Source organism: Euleptes europaea, chromosome 1 (assembly GCF_029931775.1).
Source record: "Euleptes europaea isolate rEulEur1 chromosome 1, rEulEur1.hap1, whole genome shotgun sequence".
Lineage (NCBI taxonomy): Eukaryota > Metazoa > Chordata > Lepidosauria > Squamata > Sphaerodactylidae > Euleptes > Euleptes europaea.
The window spans coordinates 103503630-103522383 of NC_079312.1; the positions used below are offsets into that span (position 1 = coordinate 103503630).

The 18754-nt window shown below is 44.7% G+C and overlaps 1 protein-coding gene across 1 annotated transcript in view; it reads right to left on the bottom strand.

The window, feature by feature from the left end:
• Positions 1–620: 620 nt before the first annotated feature.
• STK10 (serine/threonine kinase 10) overlaps positions 621–18754 on the bottom strand; it is a 103900-nt gene continuing 85766 nt past the window's right edge. The window contains exons 10-19 of the mRNA XM_056851198.1: positions 17039–17169; positions 11760–11883; positions 7760–7939; positions 6337–6429; positions 6056–6185; positions 5408–5532; positions 3442–3630; positions 2795–2920; positions 1114–1227; positions 621–784 (exon numbers count right to left, since the gene is read on the bottom strand). Coding sequence (XP_056707176.1) covers positions 644–784; positions 1114–1227; positions 2795–2920; positions 3442–3630; positions 5408–5532; positions 6056–6185; positions 6337–6429; positions 7760–7939; positions 11760–11883; positions 17039–17169 — 1353 coding nt within the window. The 3' untranslated portion in view covers positions 621–643. The remainder of the gene's footprint in view (positions 785–1113; positions 1228–2794; positions 2921–3441; positions 3631–5407; positions 5533–6055; positions 6186–6336; positions 6430–7759; positions 7940–11759; positions 11884–17038; positions 17170–18754) is intronic.

Here is an 18754-nt window from a genome sequence, read left to right on the forward strand (position 1 = left end):
AAAGAGTCCTTTGCTCAGTTAGAGACAAGAGGTAAAAAGGCAGGTAATTCCTCACAGTCTTTGGTTAAGGCTGCCAGCAGAGTCCCTTGTGCCCTGGGGGAGCCAAATCCCACCAATAGACAAAAGCTTGTGTTGGTAACCACTGACCTGTCATGCTGGGCCTTAGAACAGCTAACAAGGGAGCTGGTCAGGAAGAGCAACACTCAATTTTAACAGCTATGGTAATGGCATTTAGCAGTCTCTGCACATATTTTCAGTTTCTAGCATCTACTGCTTCAGTAGACAGTAAGAGAACACCAGGCAACAAATTCACTGTCAAGCAGTGGTTTTATAGCAAGCATCATGAACTCTGCACATGGCCTTATTAGCTTTCCCCCATGAAGCTCATTTGCAGCTCTCCTAGTGCAATTGGTCAGCAGCAGCCAGTGCCACTTCAACTTGGATCCATCCCCTCCAGTGGAGCCAGACAAGAGGGGGCACTCCACTGGCCACATTTGTTGTCTCACGAGCAGCTGAACAGGAGACACTGATCTGAAAATTAGTGGGCGCAGAACGAAAAGGGAGCCCCCGCTGTCTTTTGTTGGCTTCCCCCCCAATTGTGAACAGCTGAACAGCTGGCAAACCTTGCCTGCTAATTCAAGGGTTACGAAGTCTCTGCAGAGTTGAATGGGACAAATTTGGCTGGTTTGTTTGGTGAGGCTGGAGTGTGACCATTGGCCTCTTCACTGAGTCTGAAGAACATCTCCTGCTCGCGCTTCTTCTGATTCAGTTCCTCTTCCAATGCCTGAAAAGGGAGGAGAGTCACATTAACGGCAGTGACTCATGGCAACAATCTGGCTCCTCTCAGACACTCTACCAACCTTTGCACGCCAGACTCTCAACTGAAGAGAAAAATCAGACTACCCCAGAATAAATATCCCACCATAAATTTACTTGCAAAAACTCAGATATGTGTTTTCCTAACCCCTCCCCCCCACCACCAAAATTCCCAGGTTATAAGAACATATGGCATAGCGGTATACTTGATTTGGCAACATGATCAGAAATTCAAAGTAAACGTTGAAATTTTGCCACATTTAAAATCCGTGTGAAGTTTTTATTCAAAATTGTTACCTTCTTGCGCGGCCTCAGCTTATCTCGCCACTCCTTCAGGTTCAGGTTGTGGTTTTCATCCAAGGCCTTCAATTTCTGGGTCTCGTGTTCAACTAAAAGGTGACACTTCTCGTTCTGTACAGATTTAGCACCACAGAAAGAAATGCAAAAGTTTTCACAGGGCACATAGAAGCAATAGCAAACATTAGCAGCTGAACTCGCTTGTTATCTCTTTTCTCAGTAGGAAAGAGACAGATCTCTCAACTACAGTGAAGGCTCTTCTCATTCCAGATACCTTATTTTTCACAAAGCCAGTGAGTGTAGAATGCCATACAGGATAAGGAGACCAGAATCGAAATCCTTGCTCAGCCATAAAAGTAATTAGGAGGTTTTGATCAACATACCTCCCCTCCCCCTTTCTCTATACCAAGAAATTCAGCTTTGTGTACTCCCACTTTCAAAAGTGAGACAGATGAGAAAGCCAGAGACAAGGCCTTCTCTGGCGTGGCACCTGAACTTGTAGAACTCCTTCTCAGCTAGCTGCAGATGGCAGGGCCCCCTGAAGATTATTGTAATGACTGAGAAGGTTTATTTGGGAATAGGCGGATCTTAAGGTCTACAGGTCCCTGTCCACATAGGGTTTTAAAGATCAATACCAGCACCTTGAATTGGATCTGTAAGCAGACTGGGAGCCAGGTAGTAGGTAGTATTTGAGCTTCCCCAACTTCCCAGACTGTTTTAGCAGTCCTGTATGGCTCCTTCACTGTATTTTGATATTTTATCTTCACAGAAATTACATGGAACAATGCATACATCTTTGTTGCTTTATTACCTTTTATATCTTGCACTATGCTACAACGTGGCATAAAAAGTTTTAAATGCATAAATAATATGCCTCACAGGTTGGCTGTGAGGATAAAACAGGATACAGCCTTGAGTTCTTCGGAAGACGAATGGGATACGAAGGTCATAACTCCAGCTGGAGTATTGGATCAGGTTCAAGGTGCTGGTTTTGACCTTTAAAGCCTTACACAGTCTGGGACCTTCGTGCCTTCAGGACTGCCTCTCCTGGTACACCCTCCCCCAAAGAGCATTACGTTCACTGAATTATAACTAGTTGGTGGTCCCTGGCCCTAAGTGTGTGCGGCTGTCTTCGACAAGGGCCAGGGCCTTCCGAGTAGCATCAGGGCCCTGAGGGACCCTAAAAAGTTCCGCGGGACCTGCATGACAGAACTATTCCACCAGGCCTATAATTGAGGGCAGCCGCAGGTTGTCATCAGTGCTGGCCTCCCTATTCCTCCTCCACTGCTTGAACTTGTGCCGATGTCAACTACTTGGCTGTGCTTTCAGTGCCTATTATGATTGGTAGCGCCATCTTGTTACTTATATTTAAATGTGTATTATTATGTGACATTGTTTTAGAGTTTTAGGAGATTTTATGGTTTTACTACATTTTATGTTACCTGCCCTGAGCCCGGCCGGGAATGAAGCCGGTCTATATATTTAAACAAACAAATAAATAACATGGCAATACAAAAAATATGCTATTTTCCGGTTTTGTTCAGGAACTGTTGTCAGACAGCACAACCCAATTTTTCACCGAGGAATAAAGGATTACTGTACAGGCCAATTTACTGCATGTGACGCTCCTCTCTCCGACTAACATGCGTATCTATAAAACTGAGCCACAGTATGGAGTTACCTGTAACTGCTGGAGTTCATTCATGTTGCTCTCACACTGGGCAATCATATCCTTCATCTGCATCTCATGTTTCTGCTGCTGTTGCAATCGCTCTGCTTTCTGCCTCTTTTCCTCCTGCTGAGCGAACTGTAACATAAAGGGAGCACCCGTTATCATCCAGAGTATGTTCAGAGGAGCTCAAAAGTGCTTCTGAGCTAAAAAAAAATCTGCTTCTGTCCTAGGAGATAGGGTCCTAAAAGCCATGTACACTTTGATATCTGTTTGTAGGAACAATGGCCTATCAATAGGAGTTGATTTTAGAAGAGGCTGGGTTAGCTGCACTACAGGAGTCCAGAGTTATAACCCTCCCAGCCTTCAGCAAAACATAAAAGCTGGTTTCCTGGGCCTCCGTGCTGTTTGAACCCTCTTGGCGGTAACTGACCTCCTTCATTTTGCACTGGAGCTTAAATGTCAATGATGGCTGAAGAAGCTCTGTAAGTACCTATCAAGGCCCAAGTCTAGTAACTTCTGCCAGTACAGGCTGTTGAGAAGGTTCAGAGCACATTTTATAACCCTACAATCATCAAACATCTTCCTTCCAGGGACTCCAATAAATGTACAGCCGATGTCACAATCTAATCCCCATCTCTCCTTCCAGTAAACTCCACCTGTTTTATTTTTTCCCTCTGTTCGGAGGGACTTCCACTGGAATTGATATGGAGACTCTTCTTATACATGGCCATACGGGTCTTCCCTTCACTTCTCTGGATTTTGGGGAGACGGCCTCTCTCTTGCTGTTGCCGAATCTTTAGCTGTTCTATCATTCGCTGGTTATACCGCTGCATCTGCTCACGCTCCTGGAATGACAACAGCCATGGGTGGGGGAAGGAGGAGACAAGTTATGCAAGACAAATCATATTAAAAGAGGACTCTGGGACTCTTGAGGCATATTGCTAAACTAAAGAGCCCTGCATACAGCCCTCACCTCTCTGCATCCCTAACACATCTGATGTTTTCTTGAAGGAGCTGAACTTGCACCTTGCCCTGAAGATGCTCTCAGGCAAAATATACACACAGTCCAGGCTAGCCCAATCCTGTCAGATCTTGGAAGCTAAGCAAGGTCAGCCCTGGTCAGTATTTGGATGGGAGACCACGAAGGAATACCAGGGCTGCTATGCAGAAGCAGGCAATAGAAAACCACCTCTGAACATCTCTTGCCTTGAAAAACCCTACAGGTTGTCATAAGGCAACTGTGACTTGATGGAAACACACACACACAAAAACAGAGAAGAGACCGTAATAGATGGTGTCAAAGCAAGCTAATAATCCTTCACTAAAAGATGAATATGATTAAGTATCTCATTTAGACCTTCCATGATTTATGGCTTACTACCACATTTTTGATTTAACAAACTTGGTCTTGCCTGTAAGAAGCTTTCTAAAATATTCCTGCTGAAATATTTTTTTCTTGGCTTCTCATTTTAACAATGTAATTTGTGCAATGAATTCAGTCAAAGGAGGGGGTCCTCTCCAAAAAACTTGTCTTTTTGCTTCAAACCTGTCTCTGCCTCCTCTTCCTGAATCCATAGAGAACTGCTTCAAAAATGGTTATAGAGGGACAAGAGGCATATCAAAACAGCCAAGCATCATGCTTCTTTGCACTGTGTGTGTGTGTGTTAAGTGCCGTCAAGTCGCTTCTGACTCATGGCGACCCTATGAATGAAAGTCCTCCAAAATGTCCTATCTTTGACAGCCTTGCTTTGCACTGCTTCTGACTAAAGTATTCATCTATCTGTCCTTGCATAAGTGATACTATACCCAAAGGGGAAATTTACTATGTCTGCCTGAACAAGAAGCAACACAGCGATCTCTCACTTGGGCTCTTAGAAACTACTGGTGCAGTTTCAAGTAGTGATACTGCAGTACTTGCAAATAATGTTGACAGTCAGATTTACGCATTTTTACTCAGATTTATGCATTTACGCAGATTTACTCAAGTCAAGAACTTCATATGCTTGCACTGGTAAATGGGTTCACAATTTAAAATGAGCAGTATTTCTAGTGAATTTACACCTGCAGTGTGGAAATGGTGATCACATAGGCAGCTGGCCGGTAGCTATTTCGGGTGCATGCTTGGAACTTACTGGATTGTTGAGTTTGATGAGAATTGTAGTTTCGATTCATTTTGAGAAGTCATGAAAAAGTCCAGTTCTAGTCACTCCCAGCTGGAAATCATGCTGGGAAGGGTTGGGCAGAGCAATTTAGAGGGAAAGAGAGGTCTCAGTTATGGCCTACCTTATACTTAAAGAACCCTCCGTTGCATGTGGTGACTTCCCCTCCATTCACAAAAGTAAGTTTTGTGGCTAGGGGAAGGGGGCACTGTGGAATTCTCACAAATACCCACTGACCGTTTTCAGGTGTTCAACAGGATACATGCAAAAATGTGAGAAATTCTGGATCAAATACAGAGATGATCACACATCGCTAGGTTCAAGTCTTCAACACTTGCCCCAATACTCCATCTACCATTCAGCCAAGTAGCAAGCGAACCATTCTGTAGAGATCTGTTAAGGTTAATTTCTATCTGCTAGGTGATATGAAGTCTTATAGCTAGAAAAACCTAAGCTTAGCTACCTTCTCATGTTTTCGGAGCAGTTCGTGTCTTTGAAGGAAATACTGATCTTTCAGCTGCTGTTTAATAAGTTGGTGTTTCTCCTGTAGATGGTGCTCTTCTAGTTCCCAGACGGTGGCTTCCCGATCTGAGGAAGACAAAAAATAAAGATATATCATCACTTCACAAGGAAAGAAAAAAGTTCCAGTTCATGGGGCTCTGTCATTCCGAAAGAAAGAGCCTACTGCTCATGTTTTCTGTGGTAAAAAACAAAAACAAATACAGACTCCCCACAGAAGACAAAATACCACAGGACAGACCCTGCAGTGAGAAGACTAACAAGCCTGTTACACATCAGCAGATATCTGGTTAAGACTAGAGAAGGGTGAGATTTCTGTGATAACACCCCCGCTCCTGCTCATCTTGGATTCCAGCTTGACCAAACCAAGCTTTTTGAAGATAAATAATCAAAAAGCTGATTTGCTAGTAATAATATTAATGAATCATGTGTGAATTATTTCCTTTCATTATGTATAGTATTGTAACTTGTAGCTATGTCAGTGCTGACACGGAGGGAAATAAGCATTTCAAATGAAAACTGGTTCTTTCACGTTTGTTTTTTCTCTGACCACTTCCTTCCAAACCTATCTGAACAGGAGAAAACCTGTCACCTCTCATGAGCTGCTGTTTCTTGTTAAGGCATTCCCGCTCCTTGTCGCAGATCTCCTTTCGATTCTGGGTTGTGATATTATTCATGGCCTGTTCCAGATCCTCAGACTGTTTGGCCAGAAACTCCTGTTCCTAGAAAGGAAGAATAACGAAGTGAACGCTCTTGGATGGCACGCATCACAGTGCCTCCCTCTGATATCTTTTCACACACTTTGGGAGGTTGCTACTCAGAAGTGTCACAAGGGCCTTTGCCACAACATGGGCAAATGTATCCAGAATTTACCAGGACTTGTTTCTTCTGGGTAAACTCCTCCATCTTCACCTTCATGGTCCCCTTGCGCTGTTGCCGTGGAAGCTTTTCCATGTCATTCTTGACCTTAAAAAAACCCCACCAAGAGAAGGTCTTACTTTTCAGACTATACTCTGGTCCAATTGCTTGAAGTGATTGCACAGAAGAAACTTTTCACGCTGGTCAAATCACATAAAGGCCTGTAGGAATTATCCTAAGACTTTGAATTCTCCAGTTTTATGCTGCGCTTATTCATTCTGTTACTTCCTTGATTCTTTTTTGCTGTACTCTCTACCTCTTTCTCATTGATTTTTAAAACGTTTGTGTCTTGCCTAATTATACTATCCCCATTCTCCTCTTAGCTTCCCTTTTTCTTGTTTCCTCCATTTTCTCTCTCCCTTTCCACTTTCACACTTACAGCTTTCCCCCTCCTTTCTCCATCATGCCTCCTTCACCTGCCATTCAGCCCTTTCCCTCTGATTTCATGCATGCACCTGTGTGTGTGTCTTGAACTAAAAGCAAAGCAAAAACATAACGCACAGTGTGCTATTTATATTACCTAGGAAGCAAGGGGAAAAACAGAAGCAAAAATCAGAAATCATCTTTTATCTCAGTAATACGTGAATCAATTGTGAGATACTGCAATGGCAATAGTGAATGCTAGCTTGCTACTTTATTCTGATGTATATGCTTCTCCTAGGAAATAACTAATAAATTAAGATTGGAAGGCACTGTTATTGGGATACTGGAGGCCTGAAGCTGCAGTTTTGTCAGATTACACCCTTATTCAGATTCTTTCCTCTGCTCTACGTGTCCCTTCATTTCTCTGCCCAAGGTTTTATACTGTTCCTTTCCTTAGCCCCCCACTGCCTTCTACCCATCCTTCCTTGGGTGTTTCTTCCAGATGTGTCCCATTGCCTTTCCTCTCAGTCTTCTCTTTCTTCCTGCTCAGGCTTATGCTTGTCCATTCCCTTTCTTTAGCTGTCTGAAATACACTGAGAGCCAGTGGGGTGTAGTGGTTAAGAGCAGTGGTTTGGAGAGGTGGACTCTGATCTGGAGAACCGGGTTTGATTCCCCACTCCTCCACATGAATGGTGAAAGCTAATCTGGTGAACTGGATTTGTTTCACATTAAGCCAGCTGGGTGACCTTGGGCTAGTCACACTCTCTCAGCCTCACCTACCTCACAGAGTGTCTGTTGCGGGGAGGGGAAGGAGACTGTAAGCCGGTTTGATTCCTACTTAAGTGGTAGTGAAAGTTGGCATATAAAAAAACAACTCCTCTCTCTCTCAAATCTGAGTTTTTTGTACCTAACCTCCCGGTGATGTCAGCCTAGAAACAGCAGCAATTGATCAACAATGTAAGATTTGATCCCAGAATTTCATCATACAAGAACGTGACCCATTATTCCTCTTTACCTCCTTCTTTTTTTGCTTCAGCTGCTCTTGAAATTTAGCATACTCTCGCTCCTGCTCAGCCCGAATATGTTTTGCTTCTTCACGTCGGCGCGTAGCGTGATCTTGCTCCATCTTTTCAATTTGCTGCTTCTGCTGGCGTTCTAGATTTTCAAGTTCAGTGTCGTAAAATTTCTTTTTTGTCTACGCAAGAACACAGGGACCATTAGATTACTTATAGTCAGCTGAGAGTCTAGAACAAAGCAGTACCTGCATTGTTGGGGAATAAACCAAGGCCAAAGAAACAATAAGAACAACTTTGCCATAAAGATTTTTTAAACAGAGCTAAATCTTGATTTGAAGCACCTGTGTTATTCCATCTAAAATAATATCAGTCCTGCAGATCAAACACATTACCTGAGATTGGCATAATGTCATGGAATACCTGTTTCCATAGAAGCCTCCCCTCGCTTCCCCCCGGTCTGTTGTTGTGATCAGGGTAAACCCAGCTTTGAGTCCATACCATACTTAGGTAATGTTGAAGGGTTCCCTCAGTAGTGGCCCCTACCCTGTCAAATGCATTACCCCAAGACATTTGACCGGCCTTTTCAGAAAAAGTTCTTCCTAAGCATTCAATAAAGAGAAAAGTATTTATGGCTATTTTATTAATAGTATTGTTATTTTTTTTTATCAGACTTACATGCTGGAATTCCTGAGATTGTTTTTATAGTTATACTTGCAGTAGGGTTGATTTCTTAGGAGTGGCAACTGTTTTAACTATGTGTATTGATATTATTTAGATGTCAAGTTGATGGATTACTTTTATTCTTTTTAAACTGCTTCTGAACGCCTGCACTTCTAATACCGCAAAATGCACCACCTTTTGACACATTTAACTGCAGAGCCTCAGCCGGTATCACGAAAGCAGAGGAGACGGCTGCATCAGTTTACATGTGAAGCAGCAGAAAGGGAGAAGTGTTTCTTCAGTGGTAGAGCATCTGCTTGGCATGCAGAAGGTCCCATGTTCAATCCCCAGCATCTCCAATTAAAGGGACTAGGCAAGTAGGTGATGTGAAAGACCTCTGCCTGAAACCCTGGAGAGCCGCTGCTGGTCTGAGTAGATAATACTGACTTTGATGGACCAAGGGTCTGGTTCAGTATAAGGCAGCTTCATGTGTTTTTTTCTGCTTTGGCCATGGCAGCAACAGCAGCTATCATCAGCAAAAGCAGAACTGGCATAACAACCACATTGGCAGAACTTTATTAGTCCATTTGGTGGGGCTGAGCTGAAGGAACACCCAGTAATGGGGCACCTGGCCTTTAATGGGTCCTACCACTGAAGCAGCTCTTTGCCACTCACTTCCCATTTCGGATACTGCATTGCCTGTGCAGCCATTAAACACCTCCACCAGAACTATTCTGCCCCCAAGGAGCCTTATGTTATAGAAATACTTCAAAATGGAAATGCTTTTTCAAACACATGGCAACTTCATTGAGCATGACAGGACCAATTAACAAAACTGAGGAGCACTTTGTGGGTTATATCTTTAATAGCGGCGATTTTGCAAGGCAGATTTAAGAAGCTTCCAATAGCAGAATGGGTGTGCCCTTGTAAGTCAGGGGAATGGCAGTCTATAGAGCATGTTTTGCTCAGGTGCTCCTTCTACAAGGAAGCTCGTTGTAAGCTTGTCATTCCCCTGCTCAGCCAAATCACAGTCAGCTCAGATGTAGGGAGAATTAAGAGTCTCCTCTGGGAAGAGAATGCCCAGATGGCAAAACAGGTAGCCAAATTTTGTGCAATAGCAAATAATGTTTGACCCCCTAATGTTGGGCAATTGCAATTAGATTAAATCACAATTTGGTCAATTTTAGTCTATTATAAATTATTTGGAAATTTTAATTAGGAATGTTTTTGGTTGAACTGCTATAATTTTTTACCTTTTGTATAAACGACACATGTGTTTTACTGGCTTATGCTGTATTAATAATAAATCTGAATCTATCTTTAATAGTAGGAGAGGGATGCTAGTATAATGAATTCCACTGTCAAGGAAAGCTGGCTGTTATCTGAGGTCCCCCATTCCAGAAGTGCAGTATATTATCAGGATTTTTCTGGTTTGTGCAAAGGCTTGGCAGGGGCCCACTCTAGGCCCAGTAATACCTCCTTCCAGGGGTACCTGGGTGTACCTTTGCAATGTGCTCTCTTCTCCTGCTGAATCTAAACAGCATGCCCAAGTGAAAGGAGCAGGGGGGCCTCAGCAGTTCACCCTTAACATAGGCAACCATCACGCACACTGCTGTGAACAAAGGCAAGAGGACTTCAGCTCCCTGCTGCCCATAATATATGCAGCCACTGGTAGGTGGAAATGAGAAGGTCAGGGGTGGAGCCAACCATTCTCCAAGGACCCAGCAATGTGGTTAAAGAGAGGCAGCCCTCTAATCTGGTTAGGAGTGGTGGACTGTAACCCGGAGAACCAGGTTTGATTCCCAACTCCTCCACATGAAGCCTGCTGTGTGACCCTAGGCCAAGGCACAGTTCTCTCTGAACTCTCTCAGCCCCACCTACCTCACAAGGTGCCTGTTGTGGGGAGGGGAAAGGAAGGTGATTGTATGCCAGTTTGAGACTCCTTAAAGGTAGAGAAAGGGGGGTATAAAAACCAAATCTTCTTCTTCAGCAGCAGCCTTCCTCCAACTTAAGTAGTGCTCCCACCAATGTAGGAGCCACTCGTTGGAGGCAGTGTCCAAATTTTGCTCTGTGGAGTGGTAGGATCCCCCCCACTGCAACTTACTTCTGATGTGCTACATATCGTTTCAAGCATACAATTATTTTGAGACGATTCCAATAAAAGCACCGGACAATGGATTTTTGACATCTGAAGACATTTAGAATTAAGTTGACAGAAAAACGTGTTCCTGAACTGAAGATGCCAATCTTGTGCTGTCCTTTCCCCCTGTGATGCTCCCTCTGAAATATCTACCATGTCATTAAAAATTGTCTCCAGGAACAGTGTTTAATGCCAATCAAAGCCAGCATGTTCAGAAATGTTGTTTTTCTTCTTGACATTCCTTAATAGTGCTCACTGACTTGAAGAGAACTGCACCAGCTGGTTTCAGACAGAGGTTCCAGAAAGTTAACTAGTGTCCAGAACTTTCCATTTATTTCCAGGGAAAAAACGTTTTTAATAAAGCAAACACGAAGCTCAAATGGTTACATTTGTGCTGACATAGGGCAGCACTGGAGAGGAGCTGAAGTTGGACACAATGGAAATCTCTACTCAGGATGACCCTTCTGCTCGTGACAGTGAGGATGGTGCGGAGTTGTTTCCTGTTACCCCGGAAGGTCATTGCCCCAGAGTTGTTTTCTGTTGCCCCAGAAGGCCCCAGAACCAACAAACTGAAATTAAATCAAAAGAGTTTCCAGCTAAACATTAGGAAGAACCTCCTGACAGTTAGAGCGGTTCCTCAGTGGAATAGGCTTCCTTGGGAGGTGGTGGGCTCTCCTTCTTGGGAGGTTTTTAAGCAGAGGGTAGATGGCCAGCTGGCAGCAAGGCTGATTCTGTGAACTTAGGCAGATCGTGAGAGGGAGGGCAGGAAGGGTTGAGTCAGTTGTTTTTTACAAGCCCAGGGTAATGCTGATCACCATGTTGGGCTCAGGAAGCAATTTTCCTCCAGACCAGATGGACCAGGGATCCTGGAGAGTTTTTGTTGCCATCTTCTAGGCATGGAATAGGGGGTCACTGGGTGTGTGTGTGGAGGAGACAGTAGTGAATTTCCTGCATTGTGCAAGGGGCTGAACTAGATGACCCTGGTGGTCCCTTCCAACTCTATGATTCTAGTGCTTTTACAATAGCTATGGCCCATCATACAAGGAAAGCAAGCCATTCTACTCATGTTCCTTCAAATCTGTGAAGATTGTTCCAGCACTCGCATTTAGTAGTAGGCTGGTTATTAAGTTATACAGCATATGCTTCTCATTCGCCCTCCCCCAGCCCTGAAACCATTGCAAGTCCCCCTTCTCACATACATTCATTTCCTGTTCAAAGCGCTTCAGCATCTGCTCTAACTGCATGTGGTGTTTGCTGTTCAGCTGTGTCTGGTTCCGATGCTCCTCTTTCTGAAGCAGCCGTAGTTCACGCAGCTCCTGACGTCTATGGGTTTAAAGCAAAGTACAAACTCAGTTCACATCAGTTTCAAAGGCAGGGGTCCCCAACATGGTGCGCGTGGGCGCCAACATCTTTTCTGGCACACACCAAGTGTTTTTAGGAAGTGGGTGGGGCCAGGTGGGGCTTTTGCCCAGCAAGGCTTCAGGTTATTGGAGCTCTGATTGGCTGTGCAGATTTTTTAGAATGTTGCTTTGGCAGCAGCTGTTGCCACAGCACAAAGATCTGCACTGTGTTACTAAAGTTAAGCTGTGGCAATCGTTTTGTGGCTGGCTCCGCCTCCTGTGACAGCCATTTTGTTGCTGCACCCATGATGCCATGTCAGAATTCCAAATGGGCCTGCAGGGTCAAAAAGGTTGGGGACCCCTCCTCTAAGGGGAGGAAAGTGGGTGATGACAGAGTTTTCTCAGAGGTGCCTTTGCTATGTAATGCTGTGTCACAGAGAGGCAACTGGAGCCTGAACTCTCATGTTCTAGGTGGCAGGTGAAAACAGGCTCATTTGCCCAGGCTTTTTGGTATAACAGGCTTGTATCTGCGGGCAGCCCTTGCCAATACCATTCTATTGCCGAAGACGTTTTCTTGTATTTTTAACTCCATGATAAGTTTTCCCTTTGTATTTTATGCTGTTATTTCATCCTGCCATTGTATTCACATTATTGTGTATTGTTCTCAGTGCATTTCGGTGTTTTGTCACTTTTATTGTAAGTCGCTTCAGGTGTATTTTATACAGAAGTGGCAAACAACTGACCTCAATAAATAAATACATGAGCTCAAGAAAAGCTATCCTGATTCTCTCAGGGCAAGCAATATTTTAGAACTACCCACATTAATGAATCCATGGCATTTATTTATTTTATTAGATTTATACCCTGCTCTTTTTCCCTTGTGCTCCATGTTCCAGAACTTTACTGATAGGTAAATGCAAACTCTCTTAAGTCATAGCCACACTTCACCCCATTTTGACCCTTACAGGCAGGATACTGGGAGGAGATCATTTCCCTAGCCTTTCGCCTGCCCAGTGTCTCTATAGCCTTGAATTATTCACCTTCCTCACACAGACACTTTGAATAAATAAATATTATCCATGCTCAACTGCATTCAAATACAGACTGAAGCTCAACTACCTCAGTTAAGCACTACAAGCTGAATTTTTTAAATTTTATTTTGTTAATTAAGATTTAGAAAATTGGTTTTCTTTGTCAAACTTAGGTTAGATGTCCTGATTTTAAAAGTGCCATTCTGAAGGACGTGTTTTTGTATCAATAGGAAAAGGAATACCTGTGATCACTGCCAATTAGTTCATCAGACTTGCATCAAAGACAGATACTCTGAAGGTAATGTCCCTATCATATACTTAACAGCTATGGGTACCCCACCATGCAGATCAAAGAAACTGCAACATGGCGTCACCCAGGGCTAAAGGCACATACTAATATGAACATTTAAGAGGATGTTACATCCCTCTTCCCAAAACCAAAACTTGGGTGGGCCCGGCGTTGTGTGATGAAGGGGCCCGAAAGGCTGTGGAAAAATGTAAGGGGGAGGGGGATACGGGGACCAGCAGGCAGAAAGAAGAACTAGAATAAATGGGGAGGGAGAGCAGGGGCAAGGGTGGGAGAAGACAGCAAGGTGGAGGGGGAAATGGGATTTCCCTTCCCCACTAACCCTTGTCGGTCCACTGCTAGTAAATAACCTACTTCAGGAGGACAAGTTGCTCCCAGTCAAATCCAGTTCTTGGTTCCCTGTGTGTCTGACTGGGTTCCCTCTTTGCTTTTCTGACATCTAGCAGGTAGAGATTTAAGGCTGACACATAGTCCTCACTTTCCAGACAGGGAATGCCGCTTATTAAGTCTTTCTTATGCCATTGTTTCAGGGATTAGGGAAGGGAAAACGGCAACAAGAATAGGACCCAGAACCGCTAGCCCCAAAAACACTACCTCATGACTCTCTATTTGGTTGTCTTTTATTCAGAAGAATACTTGTACTACCCAGGTGTATAACAATGTGACTGTTTCTATTCTGAGTAAGATGTTGCTTTTTGTGTTATGTAACAGTTTATGTACAGCAGTATTTGTGCACTGTCAAGCTAGGATCTGGGAGATTTATGCGCATAACCCTGCTCTGCCATGAAGCTGGATGAGTGACCTTGGGCCAGACACTTTCCCTCACTCTAACCAACCTCACAGGGTTAGTGTGAGGATAAAATGGAGGTGGGGAAAATGATGTACACTGCCATGAGCTCTTTGGAGTAAGGATGGGATAAAAATGTACTGAATGAACAAACGTGTAATTTACAAAAGGGAAAATACATATCCTCAGCTGATTGAAGGCATATACCTGGAGCTGGGATTGGGCTGTGCTATTTTACCCACTTGCTGTGGTGAACATTAGTGAAACACCAGTAGGCCTGACTATGGAGAGACTATGGATCAGCTGCAGGCTTAAGTTCGCTTTTATGAAGAATCTCCTCCAGTTTTGGCCCAGCGAGCGCTCTCTTTCTTTGCCACCCTGCCACCGTCACTGACTAAAACATCCTAGAGAAGGGCCAAATGCTTCTTTCATAGGGACAGATCAAAAGGATTTTTATGAACGGTTAAATTTTACAGGCCATAATAGCCAGCACAGCCTCTTTCATTCCCTGTGAAGGACTGTACATACATAAAGACTATAAAACTGGGGTGGGGAGGCTTCATAAGGCTTTAAGAGTGTCTTGGCACACTGAATACTAATGTAAAACTCAAATTTATACAATCCCTTTCCAACTTTTTAAAATTAAAAGCTATGTAAGGAAATATACAAAGTGATTTAAAAAGCACCTGGGAGTGTTTCTTCCCCTCTGGCAGTTTGCAATAAAATAAAGTTAAAAGTTGTCACATCAACACAAAGCTTATTGACAAGAGCAGGTAGAACAAGGCCAATGACTGTATAATCTCCACCCTATTCCTTACATTTGATCTGAATTCAACATTTAACTGCAACCTTTAACTACCCATACCTGAGTAATAAGGGCCTTCACGTTGTTGTTACTTAGTTTCCAACAAGCCAGTGTGGTGTAGTGGTTAGGAGCTGTGGTTCAGAGCGGTGGACTCTGATCTGGAGAACCGGGTTTGATTCCCCACTCCTCCACATGAGCGGCGGACTCTAATCTGGTGAACTGGGTTGGTTTCCCCACTCCTACATACGAAGCCAGCTGGGTGACCTTGGGTGAGTCACACTCTCTCAGCCCCACCTACCTCCCAGGGTGTCTGTTGTGGGGAGGGGAAGGGAAGGTGATTGTAAGCCGGTTTTATTCTCCCTTAAATGGCAGAGAAAGTCGGCATATAAAAACCAACTCTTCTTCTTCTACTACTACTGCCTGCCATGGTAAGGTGTAGTATACTAGCTGCCATCTTGAGGTTAAACTAGATATGATTGCGGAGGGAATAGTGTTCCCATTTATAAACATTCCCATCCAACCACATCTGAAAGAAATGGTGGAGTGAAGTACTTTTTTTAAAAAGCAAAACTCACACATATACACACACAAAAAGCAAGGAAAAAGTGAGATAAACCCTGCTTTCCCCCCTGACTGCATTTTAAAGATTTTTCTCCCAGCCTGATACCAGAAGTTATCCAAGCTGGAAGAAAATCGATGAAAGCACCAGAGCCACAAGATAAGATGATGGACAGGGCAAGGTTTCCCTCCCCTTTGCTCATGTGTTGTTTTTGTGCAACAAGAAAAGCCACAAGCCTCATGCTTTAGACATGATTGGGTGGATCTGTATATAAACATGTGTGGACCCTTCCCACATTCACATGAAATATTGCTCTTCACCCTACATATTATTAGTTAGGCATCTGGAGACAGAAAAGCTAAATCCAGCCTACTGATAACAGCTTGGTGGTCCACCAACCACAACCACAGTTGCTAAAAAGAGCTTGTTAACCCCACAAAGCACAAGCCAACTTCCCCCAGAGGAAGAGGAATTTCTACATATAGAAGTTATGACCTCCCCACATTTTCTCCTCCTAGAGATGTTCCAGTTTTAGGCTTTCATCCGCAGGCAATTCCAAACATGCTGACCTCAGCAAAAGTGTGGGGGGAAGGGAAGAACCATTGTGTTTGGGGAGGGACCGTAGCTCAGTGGTAGAGCATCTGCTTGGCATGCAGAAGGACCCAGGTTCAATACTCGCCATCCGGAGAGTCGCTGCCAGTCTGAGTAAACAATACTGACTTTGATGGACCAAGGGTCTGTCTCAGTAGAAGTCAGCTTCATGTGTTCATGTGTCCTCCCTCAGCACTACACTCTGGTCCACTTTGTACTTGCCAATCATTATCACAGATTAAGTAATATCAAGGAGGTGCCAGTGGAGGATGGATGGGGAATCCTTTTTGGGGGCCCACAAAATTGGACCCCAATCTTTATCAATCTTGGCGGTGAATCTAATGAGAGGCACCAGCAGCTATGCTGCGCGTTTGGTGCCTATACCTTAAAAACAGCCACCCCCAGAGCCCCAGAAAGATTTCCCAAAGGCTATAATGAAGCTGAAGGGGGAGTTAAAATTTAAAGCCCTACAGAACCTGGTGTGAATGTGCCAAAGTGTCCCCCCCTGCTTTTAAACAGTGTTTTCTTTCTTTTCTACTGCTATAGCTGGCAATCCTGAAATTATCCTGAAAAAAGTTGATTTTTTTCTGGACTTTTTCCAGATGGGGACAGCCAGATAAAGTTTAAAACAGGGGTGTCAAACATAAGGCCCGCGGGCCATATCTGGCCCCTTGAGAGCTCTTATCCAGCCAGCGAGCCAGCCAAGGCAGCCACCCCAACCCCATTCTTGATCTAGGCTCGCATGGCCCGGCCCAACCAAGTGACATTTATGTCATATCTGGCCCTCGAAAAAATTGAGTCCGACTCCCCAGGTTTAAAACTCCTTTTTTGGAGGGCCTAAAAAAATGGCCAAAAAACACTGCTAAGGTATTTTCTGGGGGTTTTTTTGCTCATCTTTCCTGAATGCACACCCCATTACCATTTGTCTCATTCTTTACATTTTCACCTAAAAAACTATGATGTCTGAATAATCTCTTTGTTAGGGCCTATTCCCGGTATATCCTTTAATTTTTCCTGAGAAAGCCACGTATTTCCAGTTTTCCAAAAGTTTAGCTTGCCTGAGGAATCTCATCTCCTCATCTTTCTTCTCATCTTCACTGATGATTTTTGATGTGGTGACGCTCACTTCTACTCCATCCACCACAAATCTCCTGGTTCGTTTCAGTGTCATCTTTTGCGTTTTTGAGTCCTATATATATATATATTCAGTAAAAGAAACAGGGATAAGGAATTTTTAAAAAGAAATTGTTCTGGAGAGGAAGAGGCAGGGAAATTCTCTTTCAGCCAAACTCAAATTCTAAAATATAACCAACAATACCAATTGGGCTTATTTCCACACTGTATCTTCCATAGCTAAGCTCTAGTTGGAATGTCTGTCTTTTTTGTTTTGTTTTGTTAAACAGAACTAATTTAGGGATGGATAGGGGTAGGTAAAGCACAGCAGAAGAGCAAATATATTACCTGGTGGAATGATACAGGTAAGGGGGCTGTGGCCAACAGCTGTCTGAAGTTAGCCAATAGGCTGAGCCCTCAATATTTACTTATAACATTTACAGAGTTTCACATTTCTCTTGAAATAAGAAGCACTCAAATGCTTACTTGCCCCCAGAAAACATGACTTCAAAACACACACACACCAGATTCTGATACACAAAGGGAAAGGGAAACAACAAACTTACTATCAAGAGTGCATTATTCAACTTTGATATGAGCTCACCTTCACAATGACAGCTGTGTTCAATTAATCAAATGCTGGTTGAAGCCTGTCAGTCTTACTTCTCTCTGCCACTCCCTCCTTCTCTCTCTCTCACTGGTGCTGCCTCCTCCTCCTCCTCCAGTGGCTGATGAAATTAAGTGACTACCGTATTGTCCGGCGTATAAGATGACTGGGCGTATAAGACGACCCCCAACTTTTCCAGTTAAAATATAGAGTTTGGGATATACTCCTCCGCAGCCGAGGCCTGCCCCTTGCGCGCTCCCCTGCCGCCCCCCTTCGCTCGCCTTTTGCACAAGGGCTGGGAGCTGAGCCAGGCTGGGGGGGTGCGGCGCCTGTTCCTGGAAGAGCCCCGCCTGGGGAGTTGGTCACATTCTTGGCCGCGCTGCAAGAGCGGAGCCAGACGCACCAACGCGCAGGCGGGGAGGGAGGCGGGGAGGGAGGCGGGGAGGGAGGGAGGCAGGGGGGGCCGAGGAGGAGGAGGAGCACGCAGCCCGCCCGCATTCGCTCAGCCCCGAACCACCCTCAGTCTGGGCTGGAGCGCGGCTGGAGTGGGTGGGCAGGAGCCAGGAGGCGGAGAAGGACGTGGGGAGAGCGGCCGCCCCAGCCCCGGCCAGCCAGCCGCCTGCCTGCCTTGCGCCGCCACCGGAGCGCAGCTGAGCGCTTCCCTCCGTGTGCCCCAGCACGCCTGGCTCCAACTCCCAGCCGAGCAGCGAGCGCCCTCGCGGGGCTTGCCTCCCCTCCCTCCTCTGGCGGACATGGACAGAGCAGAGGCGGCTCCCCAGGCAGATTCTCCAGTCCGGCTCAGAAGTTTCAGCACCCGCCCTATAAGACGACATCCGACGTATAAGAGGACCCCCGACTTTTGAGAAGATTTTCCTGGGTTAAAAAGTTGTCTTATACGCTGGACAATACGGTACCTGAATCTTCAGGTGCTTTACCAACTTTCCCCAGCTAGAGCATAATGTGGTGGAAAAGACATTGGTAGCAAAGGAGTGGAGGAGAGAGGCAAGGCTGACAAGTTTTAGCCCACATTCCACCCGCCAACGCACTCCTCTGT